This window comes from Nycticebus coucang, unplaced genomic scaffold (assembly GCF_027406575.1).
Source record: "Nycticebus coucang isolate mNycCou1 unplaced genomic scaffold, mNycCou1.pri scaffold_43, whole genome shotgun sequence".
NCBI classification, from domain to species: Eukaryota; Metazoa; Chordata; class Mammalia; order Primates; family Lorisidae; genus Nycticebus; species Nycticebus coucang.
Window position 1 is genome coordinate 494,367 of NW_026515577.1, and position 21,431 is coordinate 515,797.

General features: G+C 35.8%; 1 protein-coding gene across 1 annotated transcript in view; it reads right to left on the bottom strand.

The window, feature by feature from the left end:
- Positions 1-21,431, bottom strand: part of LOC128579257 (ankyrin repeat domain-containing protein 26-like) — a 112,689-nt gene that overhangs the window by 18,442 nt on the left and 72,816 nt on the right. Inside the window, exons 7-8 of the mRNA XM_053581433.1 lie at positions 13,455-13,528; positions 2,855-3,021 (exon numbers count right to left, since the gene is read on the bottom strand). Of these exons, the coding sequence (XP_053437408.1) occupies positions 2,855-3,021; positions 13,455-13,528 (241 nt within the window). The remainder of the gene's footprint in view (positions 1-2,854; positions 3,022-13,454; positions 13,529-21,431) is intronic.

Consider the following 21,431-nt stretch of genomic DNA (forward strand, 5'->3'; position numbering starts at 1 on the left):
ACACAACAGGTAAAGCAAATAGACAACCTTTAGAATGGTTTTACACATGTTACGAATCTGATAAAGGTTTGATAATTAGAATCTACAGAGAACTCAAATTAAATCAATATCAATAGAGTAAAAAAATTCCATCTACTACTGGTCAAGTGATATGAACAGAACCTTCTCTGAGGAAACCGATGAGTGGCTAATAAACATATGAAAAAAATACTCATCTTCCCTGATCAATAGAGAAACGCGAATCAAAACCGCCCTAGACATCATCCAACTCCAGTGAGAATAGCCCACATCACAAAGTCCCAACGTTGTTGATGTTGGTAATGGGGAACACTTTACACCCTAGCAGGAACTGCAAACTAATGCAAACTTTTTGGATAAAAATATGGAGAATCTTCAGAGAACTCAAATCGGAACTTTTATTTGATCCTCGAATCACTTTAATAGAGATATAACTACTCAGAAGAAAAAAAAATATTTTTTAATAAAGACATTTTCACTAGATTGTTTACTGCAGCTCAGTTTACATTTGCCAAGATTTTGAAACAACCTGAATGCCCATCAACTCAGAAATGGATCCAGAAACTGTGGTATGTGTACACCATACTTCTCAGTCATTTTAAAAACAGAGAGTTTACATCTTTGATATTAACCTGGATGGAGGTGAAATGCATTCTTCAGTAAAGCATCAGAAAATAGAAACACAAATATCCAACATACTCAATAGTAGTACAAAGCCAGTAGACAATCTAATACATGTCCACATAAGAGAAAATCTCATTTCAGTTCAAGTTGGGAGGAAGGGGAACAAGGGAAGGGGCAAAAGAAGGTTGGAGGGAGATTGGTGTGCTCCTACTTAATAGGCAGAATGTAAGGGTACATGGAACACCTCTTGAATCCGGGACACAACTACAAGAGGGACTCTACCTAACTAATGAAAATAATGTAATCTAATTGTTTATACCCTCACATTAACATGAAATTAAAAAAAAAGAAACAGGAAAAGAAAAGACCTGATTATCATTTTGTCCATGTATATAAATAAAGACCGAAGAATGACTGAAATTTCAAGGGAAGTATGTATTGTGTGATAAAAATCATCCAAATTTAGGATATTTTATACTCATTCACTATACAAAGTAAATATTTATGTTAAAATTTTGAATTCCATAATGGAAATAAAAGGGGAAAAATTGCAAAAACAATCTTACTGTATAAATAATGTAACATGAGATCTGTTGAATAATGTGATGTGGTTCATATTGAAATGCATAATCTTTTAAAAGAAGACTTGCTGCATTAGTAGTACTGGGTTTTACCACAAGTGTCAGTAAATTAACACGTGAGCCAAGCTCAGCCCACTGCCTGCTTTTGTCAGCAAAGTTTTATTGGATCACAGGCATGCCGGTTCCTTCATTTTCTATGACAGATTTTGGACTATAACAAAATCCATATGGCTCACAAAGTCTAAAACATATTTACTCTCTGGCTTTTTTTTTTTATTTATTTATTTTGTAGAGACAGAGTCTCACTGTACCGCCCTCGGGTAGAGTGCTGTGGCGTCACACGGCTCACAGCAACCTCTAACTCTTGGGCTTACGCGATTCTCTTGCCTCAGCCTCCCGAGTAGCTGGGACTACAGGCGCGCACCACAACGCCCGGCGATTTTCCTGTTGCAGTTTGGCGGGGGCTTGGTCTGAACCCGCCACCCTCAGCATATGGGGCTGGCGCCCCACTCACTGAGCCACAGGCGCCACCTACCTACTCTCTGGCTTTTTAAAGGAAAATTTGGCCAAGACTAATTTTATTAGATTAAACGACCTCTGATGTAATCATTTTTACACTTTATTGAAATGTATATATGGAAAACGAGTGCCAATGTGCAATCATTTGCTGATATTCAGACTAATTTGAGGTTCCAATAGTTGAGCACTCATGTATTGAGAACAAAACCAAAAATATAATAACCTCCAACCTTCTTGGTTATAAGCTAGAATTCCAACAACATGTAGCTGCCTTTTGCAACCAGGCAGATATTTAAGCAATTCTATCAAAATTTGGTTATATGTATCACTAAACTAAATACTTTAAGCATACTTTCATTGGGAAATGATTAGTATACTACAGATTCACCTCATTTTAGATTAGTATACTACAGATTCACCTCATTAGTATACTACAGATTCACCTCATTTTAGAAAATAATTGCATGCAACATTACTTTATGGGTGTGGTGTTTAAGTATTTCCTTACTGACACGTATTTACACTATATCCAACTTTTGATTATGACAATGTTATAATAAACTTCTGTGATACACATATATGATAACATAGTTATATAAAAGTTCTTAACATACATAATTAGTACTATGTATTTTAACATAGGTTATATATATATTAGATACAAACATATTGGTTTATTTTATGTATATATCATAGATAACAAATGTTCTTAACATGTTTGTGTGTTTACATGGGTCATATTTTCCTGTAGGATCTAGCTGCAGAACTGGACCTCTTAGATTCAATGAATGACATATTTGAAATTTGATGCCCATTGCTAAATTACCTGTCAACGTGAATTTACCAGTTTATCAACAAATAGTGCATGACAATAAATTTTCTACACATTTCTCAGCACTGCTTTTGTTAAACAAAAATATCAGCATGACTGAAAACAATGATCTCCCATTGTTTGTAAATTGTTGTAAATTTGCATTGTTCTAATAGCAGGCAAAGGCTGAAAATCCTTAGGTTAAGTATACAACTTGTTAATTGTGAATGTTAGTCCAAATTAAAATTAGTTTTCTTGTACAGTAATAATTATCTACTATGAAACACTGCTACAGGCTCACCTGTCCCACTTTTCATTCTCCTTCCTAGAAAACTGCTGATTGTAGGTTTCTCCAGCCTTTCTTTTTTGAGTAAATCCATCATCATCACTGTCATCAGTTGCAATATCACAGAGGTATTTAGATACTTCTATCTCATTAGCTTCACACTTCTTCCTTTGTTTTTTAACCTTGATGAAAAGTTTAATAGAAGGGATAATTGTTACTACTTTAGTCCTTAAAAAGAATTTTTTTGTTTTGATTGATTTTATCACTTTACTTTGTTATGATTAGAGCCAGCAAAATATTTTGTTATTACTTTAATTTTAGCATTACATTTGAGTATTATCACATAATTGTGAGATATAACTTTGTTATTTAAATTGTTTGGAGAATCTGCTTTATATCACTTTGAGTGAGTCAAACAGAATTTTTCAAAATTTCAAAAAGGGCCATCCTTAACTTTGTCATTCCCTTTTCCTGTTGGTATTGAATGAATTTTCACCCCATTTGACTGTCAGAAATTGAGAAATAAAAAGACAAAAGACGCCACTTTCTATCCTTTCATTTATTTCTTTATATACTTATTTATCTAAAAGTATTATGGGGGTACAAATAGTTTGTTTACGTAGATTGCTTTTGTAATGTTTCAGTCATCGATAGAAGTATGTCTTTCACCCAGAGAGTGTTCACTGTACCTGTTAGATAGGTTTCTGCTTCCCCTCCCCCGTCACCCCCTTCTTCATTTCTATTGAGGTTTACTTCACATGTGTGCCCATCAATTTAATTCCATTTTAGTAGTAAGTACATGTGATATTCATGTTTTCATTCTTTAGATACTTCACTGAGGATAATCGTCCCTAGTTCTAATGGTCCCTAGTTATATCCAGATTGTTGCAAAAGACATTAAGTCATTCTTTGACGCTTAGTATTCTATGGAATACATGAACCATGTTTTATTAATCTACTCATGAATTGATGCGCATTTTGGTTGATTCCCCATCTTTGTAATTGTGAATTGTGTTGCAATGAACACTTGAGTACGGGTATTTTTTGATAAAATGACTTCTTTTACAAATTTGGAGGCATCACATTACCACCTTCAAACTATACTACAAGTATAAAGTAACCAAGACAACACGGTTTTGACACAAAAATGGAGACACAGGCTGATTAAACAAGACAAAATACCCATATACAAAACCATCCACATATAGCCACCTGATCTTTGACAAAGCAGGCAACAACATATGTTGGGGTATCTCTCCCTTTCAATAAAAGGTGCCAGTAATATTGTATTTGTATAGCCATATGCAGAAGAATAAAATAGGATCCATACTTCTCACCACTCAAAAAATTAATATAAGATGAATCTTATTTGATCATAATGTATGATTTTTTTTCTTTTTTTATTAAGTCTTTTGTACATAGATCATAAACACATTAATGCCATTTTCAGTGTGTTGATTACTTATACAAATTGGGAGTGCTTACACATCATATTAATCAACGTAGCTTTCACCTCATTTACCCAATTATATTATAAGGACATTTGTGGTCTACACATGATAGATCCAACTTGTACTTGCATGGGTGCTCCATAGGTGTGGTCCTCCTTCTATCCCCTACTATCCCTCCCACTGCCTCCCTTCTCCTTTCCCTCCCCTTCCCTCCTTCATCCTAGGCTAAAGTTGTGTTTCAATTTTCATATGCAAGTGTCAGTGATTATAAATTGGTTTCACAGTAGTACTGAGTATATTGTATACTTTTATTTTCATTCCTGAGATACTTTACTAAGAAGAATATTTTCCAGCTCCATCCATGTAAACATAAAAGAGGTAAAGTCTCCATTTTTTTTACTGCTGCATAGTACTCCATGGTATACATATACCACAATATATTAATCCATTCGTGGGTCCATGAGCACCTGGGCTTCTTCTATGAGTTGGCAATTATGAATTGAGCTGCAATGAAAAATCTGGTGCAAATATCTTTATTGCCAAATGATTTTTGGTCCTTTGGATATACACCTAGAAGAAGAATTGCAGGATCAAACGCTAGGTCTACATTTAGATCCCTGAGTGTTCTCCAAACTTCCTTCCAAAAGGAACATAATAGTTTGCATTCCCACCAGCAGTGCAGAAGTCTTCCCTTTTCTCCACATCCACACCAACATCTGTTGTTTTGGGATTTTGTGATGTGGGCTACTCTTACTGGAGTTAGGTGGTATGTTAGAGTAGTTTTGATTTGAATTTCCCTAATGATTAAAGATGATGAGCATTTTTTTCATGTATCTGTAGGCCATGCATCTGTCTTCTTCAGAGAAGCTTCTGTTCATGTTTCTTGCCCACAATGAAATGGGATCACTTGTTTTTTGCTTAGTAAGAAGTTTGAATGGATTCTCTGTGGATTCTGGTTCTTAGACCTTTGTCAGTAGTATAACTTGCAAAAACCCTCTCCCGGGCGGCGCCTGTGGCTCAGTGAGTAGGGCGCCAGCCCCATATGCCGAGGGTGGTGGGTTCAAACCCAGCCCCGGCCAAACTGAAACCAAAAAATAGCCGGGCGTTGTGGCGGGCGCCTGTAGTCCCAGCTGCTCGGGAGGCTGAGGCAAGAGAATCGCGTAAGCCCAAGAGTTAGAGGTTGCTGTGAGCCGTGTGACGCCACGGCACTCTACCCGAGGGCGGTACAGTGAGACTCTGTCTCTACAAAAAAAAAAAAAAAACCCTCTCCCATTCTGAAGGCTGTCTATTTGCTTTACTTAGTGTGTTCTTGGCAGTGCAGAAGCATTTGATTTGATCAGATCCCAGTAATGTATTTTTGATGGTGCTTCAATTGCCTGGGGTGTCTTCCTCATGAAGTATTCTCCCAGGCCAAGTTTTTCAAGCATTTCCCTTGCACTTTCTGTAAGAATATTAATAATTTCATGTTTTAATTATGAGTCTTTAAACCAGTAAGAGTCAATTTTGTTAAAGGAGAAAGGTGTGGATCCAGTTTCAGTCTTCTACAAGTTTCCAGCCAATTCATCCAGCACCATTTATTGAATAAGGAATCTTTCCCAAAATTTATATTTTTAATATGCTTATTGAAAATCAAATGACAATAAATGTCTGGGTTTACCTCTTTTCTTTTCCCCTTTTATTTATTTATTTATTTTTTATTGTTAAATCATAACTGTGTACATTAGTGCAATCAAGGGGTACACTATGCTGGTTTCATATACAATCTGAAATATTCTCATCTAACTGTTCAACGTAGCCTTCATGGCATTTTATGGTTATTGTATATAGACATTTGTATTCTACCTTTAGTAAGTTTCACCTGTTCCCATTCTGAGATGCACCGTAGGTGTGGCCCCACCCATTACCCTGCCTCCACCATAATCACCCCCCTCCCTTCCCCTTCCTTGGTCTTTTCCTCATAGTCTTGTGCTTTAGTTGGGTTATAGCCTTCATGTGAAAGCTATAATTTAGTTTCATAGTAGGGCTGAGTACACATCTACTTCTCTATTTTTGTACCAGTACCATGTTGCTTTAACCACTATCAATTTATAGTATAGTTTGAAGTCTGGAAGCATGATACCTCCCAATTTGTTTTTATTTCTGAGTTATGTCTTGGCTATTTGAGTTTTTTTTCTGTTTCCGTATAAAACAAAGCACTAATTTTTCCAGGTCTTTAAAATATGACAGAGGTGCTTTAATAGAGATTGCGTTAAATCTGTAGATTGCTTTAGGTAGTATAGACATTTTAACAACATTGATTCTTCCCATCCATGAGCATGATACATTTTTCGATTTGTTAACATCTTCAGCTATTTCTTTTCTCAGAGTTTCATAGTTTTCTTTATAGAGATATTTCACATCCTAAGTTGGATACACTCCCAGATATTTCATCTTCTTTGGGACTATTGTAAAGGGAATGAAGTCCTTGATTGTTTTTTCCCTGTGACTATTGTTGGTATATATAAAGGCTACAGATTTATGAGTGTTAATTTAGTATCCTGAGACCTTACTATATGCCTTGATCACTTCTAGGAGTTTTGTCGTTGATTCTCTTGGATTTTTCAGATATATAATCATATCGTCTGTGAAGAGTGACAATTTGATCTCCTCTGGTCCTATTTGGATCCCTTGATTGTCTTCTCTAGCCTGATTGCGGTGGCTAAAACTTCCATTACAATGTTAAAAAGCAGTGGAGACAGTAGGCACCCTTGCCTGGTTCCTGATCTGAGTGGAAATGATTTCAATTTTACACCATTAACTATGATATTGGCTGTGGGTTTGCAGCAGATGGCCCCTATCAGTTAAGAAATGTTACTTCTATACTTATTTTCTTTCTTTTTTTATTGTTAAATCATAGCTGTGTACATTTGTGCAATCAAGGGTTACAATGTGCTGGTATCATATACAATCTAAATTATTTTCATCAAATTGTTCAACGTAGCCTTCATGGCATTTTCTTAGTTATTGTATGTAGACATTTGTATTCTGCATTTAGTAGGTTTTGCCTGTACCCATTATAATATGTACCGTAGGTGTGGCCCCACCCATTAACCTCCCTCACCCTGAATTCCCCTCTCTCTTCCTCGCCTATGGCCCATTCCCCAAATTCTTGTGCTACAGTTGGGTTATAGCCTGCATATGAAAACTATAAATTACCTTCACAGTAAGGCTGAGCACATTGGATACTTTTTCTTCCATTCTTGAGATACTTTGCTAAGAAGAATATGTTCCAGCTCTATCCATGTGAGCATGGAAGAGATAAAGTCTCCATCTTTCTTTAAGGCTGTATAATATTCCATGGTATAAATGTACCACAATTTGCTAGTCCATTCATGGGTCGATGGGCACTTGGGCTTCTTCCATAGCTTGGCAATTATGAATTGGGCTGCAATAAATATTCTGGTACAGATGTCATTTTTGTATTGTGATTTTGGGTCTTCTGGTATTTACCTAATTAAGGAATTATAGGATTGAATGGCACCTCTATTTTTAGGTCTCTAAGTGTCTTCCAAACATCCTTCCAAAAGAAACATATTAGTGTGCATTCCCCCCAGCAGTGCAGAAGTGTGCACTTTTCTCCACATCCATGCCAACATCTCTGGTTTGGGGATTTTGTTATGTGGGCTACTCTTACTGGAGTTAGGTGATATCTCAAAGTAGTTTTGAGTTGCATTTCTCTGATGATTAAGGATGATGAGCATTTTTTCATGTGTCTGTAGTCCATGCGCCTGTCTTCCTTAGAGAAGTTTCTCTTCCATTCCTTTGCCCACAGTGAGAAACTGGCTGGCGATCTGTAGTAGACTGAAATTGGATCCACAACTTTCACCATTAAGTAAGATAGACTCTCACTGGGTAAAAATCTTTAAACTTAAGACATGAAACTATAAAAATACTGAAAGAAAGAGCAGGGAAAGCTCTTGAAGGGATCGGCCTTGGTGAATATTTAATGAGGAGGACTCCCCAGGCAATTGAAGCAGTATCAAAAATACACTACTGGAACCTGATCAAACTGAAAACCTTCTGCACAGCCAAGAACATAGTTAAGTATAGCAAGCAGACATCCCTCAAAACGGGAGAAAATATTTGCAGGTTAAACCTTTGACCAATGTTTAATAACCAGAATCCACAGAGAACTCAAACGTATTAGCAAGAATAGTTGTCTATTTTTTGAGACTTTGGAAAAAAGAAAAAGAAGTTAACTGATGACCCCATACTGACCCTCAAAGTCAAAGCATTCTATGATAGACATACTCTTATCTAACAATATGAATGTTACTTTTTTTTGCATTCTTATTATTATTGCTCAATATTTTCTGGCAGCAATAATCTGATCTCTTCTATGAATGTTTTTATCTTTGCTTGTTCTTGATGACATTTTTGTTTGTAGTGCTTATTTTAATCAATGCCATTGTTTTTAAATTTTAAGTCTTCTTAATTTTGTGCAGGCAAAATTGGAAAGCAAATAAACACATTTATTTGTATGGAGAAAATAAAAGAATTAATGGAGTTGATAGAAAGGGAATTTAAAATATGGATGATAAAGACACTAAAAGGAATGGGCAAGAACATGGAAAGAAAGAACCAAAACTCTGATGATTGATATGTAGAACATAGAAAGGATAAGGTGGAGATTAAGGAAATGAAGGAAACAATCAGGGAATGTAAACCTGCAGTGAAAAATATCAAAAATAGGGTAGACTATGTAGAAAAAAGAAGCTCAGAGCTACAGGATAAAGTTTTTACTTAACCCAGAGAGTTGATGAGCAGAAAAGAAGAGAAAGAAAGCATAACATGCGCTTAGAAAACTACAATACTCCATGAAGTATTCAAATATATGAATAGGGATTCCTAAAGGGGAAGAAGATTGCCCCAAAGGAATGGAAGCCATTCAGGAGACTATCATAAAGGAAAACTTCCCAAGTTTCACTAAAGACCCCCACACACCCCTTTCAGATGCATATCAAACCCTGGGTAATTTCAATGCTAACAGAGCCTCTCCAAGACACATTGTAGTGAACCTGTCTGAAGTCAAGATGAAAAAAATTCTTCAAGCAGCCAGTAGTAAGCATCAATTGATCAAATTAGAATTCCAAGCAGTAACCCAAAAGATGTCTCAAGAATTCAGTCAATTCTATACCTATTTTCTTAAGTGTTCTGATCAAGAGAGGATGCTGGGTATTGTCTAAAGCTTTTTCTGCATCAATTGAATCATATGGTCTTTGATTTTTAATTTGTCTATGTGATGTATTGTATTTATGAATTTATGTATACTGGACCATCCTTGGGACCCTGGGATGAAACACACCTGGTTGTGGTGTATAATGTGTTTGATGTGTTATTGGATTGTTTCCTAGGATCTTATTGAATAGTTTTGCATCAATATTCATTAGAGATATTGGTCTCTAATTTTCTTTTCTTGTTGGGTCTTTTTCTGGTTTAGATATAAGCATGATATTCACTTCATAGAATATATTGAGAAGTATTCCTTCTTTTAGTATGTTTTGGAAAAGATTAAGTAATATAGGTACTAGTTCCTCCTTAAAGGTTTGGTAGAATTCTGATGTGAAGCCATCTGGTCCTGGGCTGTTCTTTTGGGGGAGATTTCTTATACTTGATGCTATTTCAGAGCTTGTTATAGGCTTGTTCAACATTTCCACTTCTTTCTGGCTAAGTCTAGGAGGGTGGCATGTTTCCAAGTATTGATCTCTTTCCTTCAGATTTTCATACTTCTGAGAGTAGAGTTTTATGTACTATTCATTAAGGATTTGTTGGATTTCTGAGGAGTCTGTTGTTATTTGGCCTTTATCTTTTCTGATTGATGAATAGGGGATTCTACTCTTCTACTTCTTGTTAGGTTAGCCAAAGGTTTATCTATTTTATTGACCTTTTCAAAAAACAACTCTTTGATTGGATGATCTGTTGTACGATTCTTTGGTTTTCAATTTCGTTTAGTTTTGTTCTAATTTTAGTTATCTTTTTTTTCTTCTGCTGGATTTAGGGTTGGAAATTTCTTCCTTTTCCAGTTGCTTGAGATGTCCCATGAAGTTATTGACTTCCTCTCTTTCCATTCTCTTGAGGAAGGCTTGCAATACTATATATTTTCCTTAGGACTGCCTTTGTGGTATCCCAGAGGTTCTGATAGTTTGCAACTTCATTATTGTTTTGTTCCAAAAATTTGGTAATTTCCTTCTTAATCTCATCTATGACCCAGCTATCATTCAGCATGAAGTTATTTAGTTTCAATGTTTTTGTATGCATGTGAAGATTCCTGTTTTTACTGAGTTCAACTTTTATTCCATGATGGTCTGAGAAAATACAAGGAATGAATTATATTTTTTAAAATTTGCTGATGTTAAACTTGTGACCCAAGATGTGATCAATTTTGGAGGATAATCCCTCGGCTGATGAGAAGAATGTGTATTCGGTTTAATTAGGATGAAATGTTCTGTAGATGTCTATTATATATAAATGTTGAATGGTTAAGTTTAGTTCTAAAATTTCTTTGCTTAGCTTCTTTTTTGTGTGAGGATCTATCCAATACTGCCAGAGGAGTGTTAAAGTCTCCAACAATTATGGTGGTGGGGAAATCAAGTTGCTCATGTCAGCTAAAATTTCTCTTATAAATTGAGGTGCATTCTGGTTGGGTACATAAATGATAATTGAAATCTCATCATGTTGAGTGTAGCCCTTAAGAAATAAGAAGTGACCATCATTATCTTTTCTTACTTTGACTGGTTTAAAGCCTATTGTATCTGAGAATATAATTGCCACACCTACTTTTTTCTGATTTCCATTTGCCTGAATTAAAGGTGACCATTCCTTCACCGTTAGTGTATGTTTATCTTTTAAGGAAAGACGAGACTCTTGAATGCAGCAGATGTCTGGCCTGAGGTTTTCTATTTAGTCAACCAACCTGTGTCTCTTTAGAGGGCAATTTAGTGACCAATTATTACATAAATTGGATTTAATTTTGACCAAGGTACATTATTTGAACATTAATTTTTTTTTTATTAAATCATAGCAGTGTACATTAATGCAATCATTGGGCACCATATACTGCTTTTATAGACTGTTTGACACACATTCATCACACTGGTTTACATAGCCTTTCTGGCATTTTCTTAGTTGTGTTAAGGCATTTATATTCTACATTTACTAAGTTTCACATGTACCCTTGTAAGATGCACCACAGGAGACCACCAATCACTCTCCCTCCACCCATCCTCCTCCTCCCTCTCCCCCTTTCCCATATTCTTAAATTATAACTGAGTTATAGCTTTCATATGAAAGCTATAAATTAGTTTCATAGTAGGGCTGAGTACATTGTATACTTTTTTTTCCATTCTCGAGATACTTTGCTAAGAAGAATATGTTCCAGCTCCATCCATGTAATAAACATGAAAAAGGTAAAGTCTCCATCTTTCTTTTTTTCTGTTTTTTGAATATAGGCTTCTAAAGTGGTATTTTTTTTCTGCTTTTGCTGTATCCCACAGTTTCTTTTTAACTTGTATCTTCATTGTTGTTATACTCAAGGAAGTTAATAATTTCCTTTTGTATTTCTTCCAGCACCCAACTGTCATTCAGCATGAGGTTGTTGAACTTCCATGCGTTTTTGTGAGGTTGAACGTTTTTGTTGAAGTTGAGTTTGACTTTTAGTGCCTTGTGCTCTGAGAAGATGCCCGGTAAAATTTCAATTCTTTTGATTTTGTTGAGTGTCATTTTTTGTCACAGGATGAGATGATTTTGGAGAATGTTCCATGGGATGATGACAATAATGTATATTCTTATTTTGGGGATGGAGTGGTCTATATACATCTATCAAGCACAGTTTTTCTAGGGTCTCATTTCAATCTCTTATATCTTTGTTTAATTTCTGTTTAGAGGATCTGTCCAGCTCTGAGAGAAGTCAACTAATTATTTATAGATGGGGTCTTCTGCAGTAGGTGCCTCATGGTTCATTGCGGGGGATTCTCTGTTCTTATTTTTCAGTTTGCCTGAATTTTTCTATTGGTTCCTCCTCATGTGTTCTTTCTTCTTGTTTACCTCCTTATGCTCCTTTTTACTTCTCACTACCTCGTTTGTTTTAAAGAGAAGTCCTTGCTCTGATGACAGTATGTTGCATGATGACGGTATGTTTCTGGGGCATCAGGTCGTGCTGTGGGTTCTTTAGGAGACAGAGAGCACAGCAGCAACCTCTATCATCCTAATTCCAAAATTATTGCCTTGGGCAATCACCTGATTGTTTTCTCAGCATTCAGATGCTGCTGAGTTGGGATCTTAAAGCTGGCTAGAATCCTTCAGGGGCAGGTTTCACAGTGCCCCCTGACTCTAGTTCCTGTAGGTTGCAGGAGTCCCTCAGCCTGCCCCAATAGATGAGTTCTGATCTTGGCAGAAGGTATTAAGACAACAGTGCTTTAGGCTCCTGCTAAGACCTTGTCAGGACTTCCCACAATGGCAGCCACCTGGTGACCGACAACTTCTCATTATAGCTGCCTCACCAGGCACAAACCTATGGCACATCCACTCCAACCAGAATTTGAATATGGTTAGGCTGTTTACTGTTTGAGCTTGCCTTCTCTTCCAAGCTTTCCACTCAACACACAGGTTGCCCCAACAACTGAAAGTTCAAGAAAGGCTTCCTTCCACAGAGGTTTGTGACAGCTGATCCCAGCCAGTCAAAATTACTTACCTAATTCATCAGATTTCCACCTCTCCAGATCATAAGCTATATCCATCTCACCACCTCCTCACTGTGCTCCCTTAGCTAGGACTCTGGGTAAGGTCTTCATGCTAGGTACAGCTGGTTTCTCTCTTTTTCCCCAGTCGTTCTAGGAGAACTCAGCTGAATGAGTTTTCTGGTTCCCCAACTTGCTCCATCCCAAGCCCAGAAATTCTTTACCTCTATTCCAAAGACAAAGGCTATCTGAGTTTTCAGGATTTTTAAATATTTTAACTAGTTAAGAATATATTTTAAAGAAAATATTAAATTGTGACCTATTCAGTATAAGATGTTAGTCCAAAAGATATTTTTATTTGGACTATTCTACATTGCAAATACCATTCAAAATACCATTGCAAAAGAAAGCAATATTAAATCAGAAATCTAAAATTAAATTGTTTCATACCTGTGACTGTTTATTTTTATTTCCTTCATGACTTTCTTTCTCTTCATCTGATGACATCTGCAAGGCTGGCTCTACTGATAGACCATACATTTAGTTAAGTGGACCACAGTTCAACAAAATTGACATTGTTTGATAAAAAGGGGTAAAAAAGTAATTTATGTGTAAATTGAGAGTTTATGTTAAGCTTAATCTTTAGCAAAATATTTACTTCCATAAAAAAAATAAAATAAAATACTTCTAATTATCCAAAACTTTGCAAAACAACCCAGAGGGCACTAGATGTCACTAGGTTCAACAAATACAGACATATCACAGATTTACTCACAGATTTTTCCACCTAATGTATACACACATAATGTCAGAAGAAAAACGGAATTTAAATATACAATACACACATATGAAATAACATTGTGGATTGTTCTCTATTTCATAATAGTACCTTTGAAAAGCATGCTGTGCATGTTGTTTTATTAATAATTCACAAATTTCTGTTACTTATTGTATTTTCATCATTGTGCATCCTGTTTGTTACATGTGAAAAGATTTACTGTGATATTATAACAATTTTATTTTATCTTTTAAGGCCTTAGACTGCAACATGAAGCCTTCTTTGATTCCTGCTGTTTCTCCAGATAAATAGGCATCTTCTCCCTCAGGGCGGCCTTAGTACTCTAGTGTCATCTCTACTTCAATGTTTCTACCTAAACTGTAAGTTGTTTCTTGCCATGTCTCTACCCTTTCCCCTGGACTATAAGCACAATATTTCAAAACTTCTGGAACAATCTTTATCTGTTTTACTCAATAATTATTGATGCTGTGGCTGGAAGGAATACAAATAAAACTGTCAAAAATGAGTTTTTCAGAGATCATGTCTGAGCTGATACTTATAATGTTAGATGAGCCAAATTAAAGGGCATAGGGGCCAGGAAACAATGAGAGCAGGACAGAAAGCAGGAGAGAGAGGAAACAATTCCTGAAGAAACATATGTATATGTATTTGTCTGCAGTAGAGGGATTGGTGAGCCAGGCATTCTAGAATCTCAGGAATGCCAGAAAAAAATGCCGACAAGAAGGGATAGCAGAAATCCTTCTATGAAATTTCATGGTGCTTGGATGTTAATATTTCAAAGAGATATTAATTATCCCATTTTCACTTAAGTAAATCACTCTAAACTCTATATGGAAGATGAATTTCAGAAAAACAAGTGAATGGCAGAAAAACAAGTGAATGGCAGAAAATGAATTACAAGGACATATTGGAAAATAAAGGCAATGTGGGCCTGAAATAAGTGAATGTTTATGGAAATATTTTGGATATCAAATATCAGTGTCCCATATAGGATGCATGTTTTTATAAAATAAATGAACATATAAATCTTGGTTTTGTATTTTAATTTTTTAAATATTAATAAACAATACAATAAATATCTGTGGATACACCTATATAATACAAAAGCCATTATGACTATCATTCATATATATATATATACACACTATATGAATATATATAAAAAAGCTTTCGAACAGTTTGATGTGGAAAGCAATATGACAGAAATAAACAAAGAAAAGTAAGGGAACATACATTTAGTACAACATCCACTTAAGATTTCTAAAGTATTTCAGAGGAAAACCACTCAAACACGGCAGTGCACATATGGCAATGTGAATGGTGTCTTTAATCAGAGGAGCAAATCATACCCCTGAGAGAACAAATGACAAGATTGATGGCAAGAAGCCTTTAGCATAGCTTTAATGCGACACAAAAGCATCATTTATGCACGTAAGTAATCATCTGATCTTTGTTTTGTTATTTATAAAGGACACACTTCTAATGACAGTAGGGTTGAATCTATAATATATTTCTCTTAGAGAAAGTATTTTTAATAGAGCAGCATGGATGTACACTTGTAGAATAATAGTTAATATAAACATTCTCTTTGTTCCATATCCATGTAAGCTGCAGATTGCCGCACCCTCGGCACCAAGCCGCAGCGAGGTGGCGCTGTCCGCGTTGTAAAACGAATGGTTAGGAGGTCTGTGCTCCCCGGAGCGAAGCCCCCAGCACCCCCAGTGTGCGCAGCGACAGAAATGTTGCCCAGCATACTGTTTTTTGACGCAGAAAACCTAAAGGGTATGGCTTAGTAACTTGTATGTAATGTTGAATGCTTGTTTGTCCTGTCTAAGTAATCAATAATGAACATAGTGATTTACTGATCCAGATTAAACACGAAAAGAATGGCTGTGCCAGACTCAGTGGCTCCAAGAGAGCCTGCACAACAGCACGTCCCTACCATAAATGTCAGTGACTTGAGACAATGCAGGAACAGCAAACAAGATGTTCCAACATGACATGCACTTTCACCACCTGCAGTAAAACTTTACTTAGAAAAACATCTTACTTCACTAATTTTCATAGGTAATACAAATCAATAGAGTAGTTTAATGTTTGACAAACAATTAATTATGAATCAAAATATAGTTACTAATAAGAGTAAAAATATATAGAAAATATATATATAGAAGTAGTCAAGCATTATACGTAAAAAATTATGTTCAGCTGTTTTTAAAAGAGATTATAAGAAACTGAGAACAATTACAGAGCTAAGAGAAGTCACAAGCCTTGACATTCCTAGATAAGAGGAAGTAACCAGGTGTTAAAAATAAACCACCTCCCTCCGAAGAGCAAAACCTTGAAAACATGTAATGCATGATAAACCGCATATGCAGACACAAAGATAATTTATAAGCATAAGCAAAATGAAGATTACATTGTTTGAACCTTGGAAAGAAAATGTATAAATACCAACATATATTCTCAGTAAAATTTGCAGCTGCTTACTTCACCAAGTGCTGTGTGCAGACTGTCATTTTCCTGCGTCGACCTCTCAACCAACCTGTACCGTTCTCCCTGAGCACCCTCGGACTGAGGCCCATCGACCGGCGGTCCGCGGCAGCAGATACACCTACATTTCTTCTACCATCTACTTTTGCCATCTAAGAGTTTCATTACCCACTCACCTAAGGACATATAAAATACATCAAAGAAATTATGAACAATACATTTCAAGTATCAAAACATTTATCCAAAAAGAAAAAAAATTGAGATCTCACAGAATTATATGAAATTAATAACCTTTTACATTTCAAAATAAAAGCAATATTTGGTAAAAATAAGAAAGTTTTGAAAAAAACATGAATACATAAATATATATACACACATATATATTTAATTAAGTCACTTGTACATAGATCATAAGTACATTTATGCCAAATGGGATTCCATGTGTTGATTATTTGTACAAACTGGAGTGCTTACATCCTACTAATCAACATAACTTTCACCTCATTTCCCCAATTGCAGCATTAAGACATTTGTGTTCTACACCTGATAGATCCAACTTGTACTTGCAATATGCTCCATAGGTGTGATCCCCCTACTAACCCTCCATCAACCCATCTCCCTCCTTTCTCTTCTCCCTCCCCTTTCCTCCTTCATTCTAGGCTAAAGTTGTGTTTCATTTTTCATATACAAGTGTGAGTGATTATAAATTGGTTTCACAGTAGCACTGAGTACATTAGATTTTTTTTTCCATTCCTGAGATACTTTACTAAGAAGAGTATTTTACAGCTCCAACCATGTAAACATAAAATAGGTAATGTCTCCATTTTTTTTTTTAATGCTGCATAGTATTCCCTGGTATACTGGCTGGCAACCTGTAAAAGACTCAAACTGGACCAACACCTTTCTCCTCTAACAAATATTGACTCTCACTGGTTAAAGGACTTAAACTTAAGACATGAAACTATAAAAATTTCATTGAGAGAGTGCAGGGAGATGCTTGAAAAAATTGGCCTGAAAGAATATTTGATGAAGAGGACACCCCGAGCAATTGAAACAACATCAAAAATACATTACTGAGATCTGATCAAATTAAAAAGTTTCTGCACTGCCAAGAAAACAGTAAATAAAGCAAATAGCGTCAAAATGGGAGAGGATTTTTGCAAGTTACATTTCTGACAAAGGTCTAATAACCTGAATCCACAGAGAACTCAAACATATGACTAAGAAGAAAAAAAAAGTGATTCCATTTAATTGTGGGCAAGAGACATGAACAGAAGCTTCTCTGAAGATAGGCAGATGGTCTACAGACACATGAAAAAATGCTCACCATCTTTAATCATCTGAGAAGTGCAAACAAAACTACTCTGAGAAACCATCTAACATCACAAAATCCCCAAACTCTAGATGTTGGCGTGGTTGTGGAGAAAAGGGAACACTTTTGCACTGCTGCTGGGAATGCAAGCTAGCTTCCTTCCTTTTGGAAGGAAGTTTAGAGAACACTCAGGGATCTAAATGTACACCTGACTTTTGATCCTGCAATTCCTCTTCTAGGTGTATATCGAAAGGACCAAAAGTCATTTGGCAATAAAGATATTTGCACCAGATTGTTCATTGTAGCTCAATTCATAATTGCCAACTCATGGAAGATAATTACATTTTTATAAAATTAGTTTCCTTTGGTACATCCTATTAATCTTTTAAGATCTTTGGAAAATAGTCATTTTATAGAACAAAAAATCTGTATTAAAAAAGCAGCCACTGCTTGTATGCAAATTAGTCTTATTTGATAACGTAATATCAATGCAACATGCATCTCTGATGCCTGGCATTTGTGAAGAGGAGACATGCATCTCTCTGCTTTACCCCAATTCCAGCACTCTCCTGCTTCTAGTGATCTCTGGGGCAGCAACAATCTATCTTGTGTGACTGCCAGTTTCCTAAATCCACCTTGGTCAGTACTCTCAAGTTTCCTCATCATTAACTACAAAATTACCTAGTTAATTTTCTTCTTTCCACTCTCTTTCCCTACCCAGAATGTCTCTTCCCTTCAAAAAGTATTCTGTAACCCTGTGGTCTTCCATTGTTTTCATGGATTATTTCTGCCATTTCTTCCATCTTCATTTAGCAAAAGGATCTCACATTTATAACTTGATTTCTTTGTTTCTTTGCAGCTAAACTCATGCTCAGAAATAAGAGCAAAATAATGCCTTTTCTTGATCCTGCTATGGTGAAACTGTTCTTCCAGGCTTTTTTCCCAGATTTCTCTATAGGCAAGTGTATACCCTTGCTACTCATGGGGATCCAAGGACCAGCAGCCTCAGCGTCACTTGTGTGTGTTAGAAATGAAGATACCTAGACCTACTGAATCACAAAGTGCATTTTTAACCAGGTATCCAGGAGATATCAGAAAGTTTGAGAAGCTTTGGTCTGCAGTGATTTGCGTCCACATTTCCTTACCTGAGCTTCCCCTTTAGAATCTCACCATCAGTCCCTCTGTGTAACATACTCCAAGATGAAAAGGCATCACAAATCATCAAGTTTCTGATGGACTTTTTATCAGGCTATACTTTCCAATATATCTTCATAACTAACCCTCTTCTCTCCATTCTAGCTTCCTTATTGTGAAGTTTATGATACTACTGTTCAGTAAAGTAAAATAGTTTATATGCCACTGAATTATAGACATTTGTGCCTGACCCTATGCTTCCTTTCCTCTGTGTTAGATGAAACACGCCTCTGCATGATCAGAGACTTCAGTCTTTCATGCCTCCCTAACAGTGAGGAACATGGGAGCAGCGAGGGTATGTGCTCTCTGTCTCTGACACATTTTGAAACTGGGAGCTCACTTTATATTCTTGCCACCTTTGTAATGCCCTGTTCCACTTTGCACTAAGAAATTATTTTTTTTCCTGTGTACTCAATTTTAATTTAAGGACAATTAATGAAATTAAGGACATGGTGGGGGTAGGGAACGTGGAGAGCAGAGAGAGAAAGGAGAGAGGTGTGGGGAAAACAATAGTAGAAGCGGGGAGGAGGGGGAGGTGGAGCCTTGGTGTGTGCCACACCTTTTAGGGACAAGATAGGATTGCAAGAGGGATTTTGCCTAACAAATGCAATCAGTGTAACCTGGTTTCATGTACTCTCAATGAATCCTCAACATTAAAAAAAAATGAAATTGATTTCTTTTAAGACAGTATAAAAGTTAAATTTTTTTGTATTACTAATTGGCTGTCCTGTTTCTACAGTGTAGAAAATTGTATTCTTTGAATAGCTCTAACAAATATAAATTTAATCTTTCTACTTTGTGATAGAATTAGAGCTAAAAAATTATATGCCCGACCCTCTTCAAGTATTTTTTAAAATTGTTGAATTAATATAGCTATTTCTTTTGTTCAGCAATTTGATGCAAATGCTTAGATACAAAATGTTCAGTACAGAGGAAGGAAATGGCTTAGTATTTTACAAAGCTTCTTGAAAATCAGAAAAACTGGTAGCATTTGATTCCACCTCAAAATTTCTATAAGCAAACACTCTTAAACAATGCCACCACATATAATCTACAATTGAAAACAAAATTTCACATTTTCTTCACACTGTATAGAAATACACATCACAAATGTGCAATTAGAATTAATACAGAATATTTGCAAAATGAACAAAATTTAGGCCTAGACCAAAAACATATTCCGATTTGTTGAAAATAAGTTGACTAGACATTATTTTATCATCTTACGCTAATTTACATTTATAAAAATTTTAATTAAACATACTAGATTGAGGTGCTAAGAATGTGTGCACTATCTATACTTAAAGTCAAGGCCCTATAATTTTATAAATCCAAATTTCAAAAGGAAGGATTCTGTTTATTGAATAATGGAATCCTCTTTTGGATCACTTAGTTTCTACTGCCTATATCAGGCCCGTTCATATGAATGTATATTCTCACTACATACAGAAACACTATAGAGTCCCTTTAGGAACTGCAATAATCATACATGAATAATTACCTAACAAAATTACTGAATTCCAACATGGTCTTTTTATTGTTATAAACCAAGAGTCCCATTACAACACACTCCTAAATTCAGAGTTTTAGAATTACTGAAAATGATTTAGATTATTTGAGTAATTATACTCATACCTTCCGCTTACCCAAATAACTGAGTAAAATCATGCTACATTAAACTTCCATTATAAAAACAAACCAATAGAACAATGGACAACATGCCTGACTACTGTTATAAAAAGAATTTTTCCCATTATAATTTTGAAGGCTTTGTTGGGAAGCCCATTTCAGTAAATCAAGTAAGAGTCATGTATTGATTTGAAACTTCTTAGTTCAAAAGTTTACAAAGAGAAATATTTGTATAGATGAAAAATCCTTCTCCAAATTCATTTCTTACAGCTTCCTTATTCTTTATTTCTTCATCTAGGCCAAATTTTATACTTGATAATTATGTGAGGTTCTATATAATCACTACATGATAAGTTTACTTCTACTTATACACACCTCTTATTTGTATAGCACTCAGTAATCACTTTGACAATTTATTATTTCAAATACATGCCAACTCTTTGAGAGAAAATGGAATCTTTGTTGGCCATTCCTTATCATAGAAACACATTGTTAATTCTCTAAGTATCATTTATCATTTACTGTCTTTTTTAATTTTTTTTTTTTTTTAGAGAAAGAGTCTTACTTTTCACCCTCTGTAGAGTGCAGTGGTGTCACAGCTCACAGCAATCTTCAGCTCTTGGGCTTACGTGATTCTATTGCCTCAGCCTCCAGAGTAGCTGGGACTACCGGTGCCCATTACAATGCCGGGCTATTTTTTTGTTGCTGTTTGGCCAGAGCCAGGATTGAACCTGCCACCCTCGGTATATGGGGCCAGCACCTTACTCAATGAGGCACAGGTGCTGCCCCCCTTAATATTTTATATGTTTATTTTTTTCTTATTGAATCATAGCTGTGTACATTAATGCAACTATGGGGTACAGTGTGCTGGTTCTGTACACAATCTGAAATACTTTCATCAAACTGGTTAATATAGCCTTCACCACATTTTCTTAGTTATGTGTTTAGACATTTATACTACCCTCCCTCCACTCACCCTATCCCTCTCCCCCTCTTAATT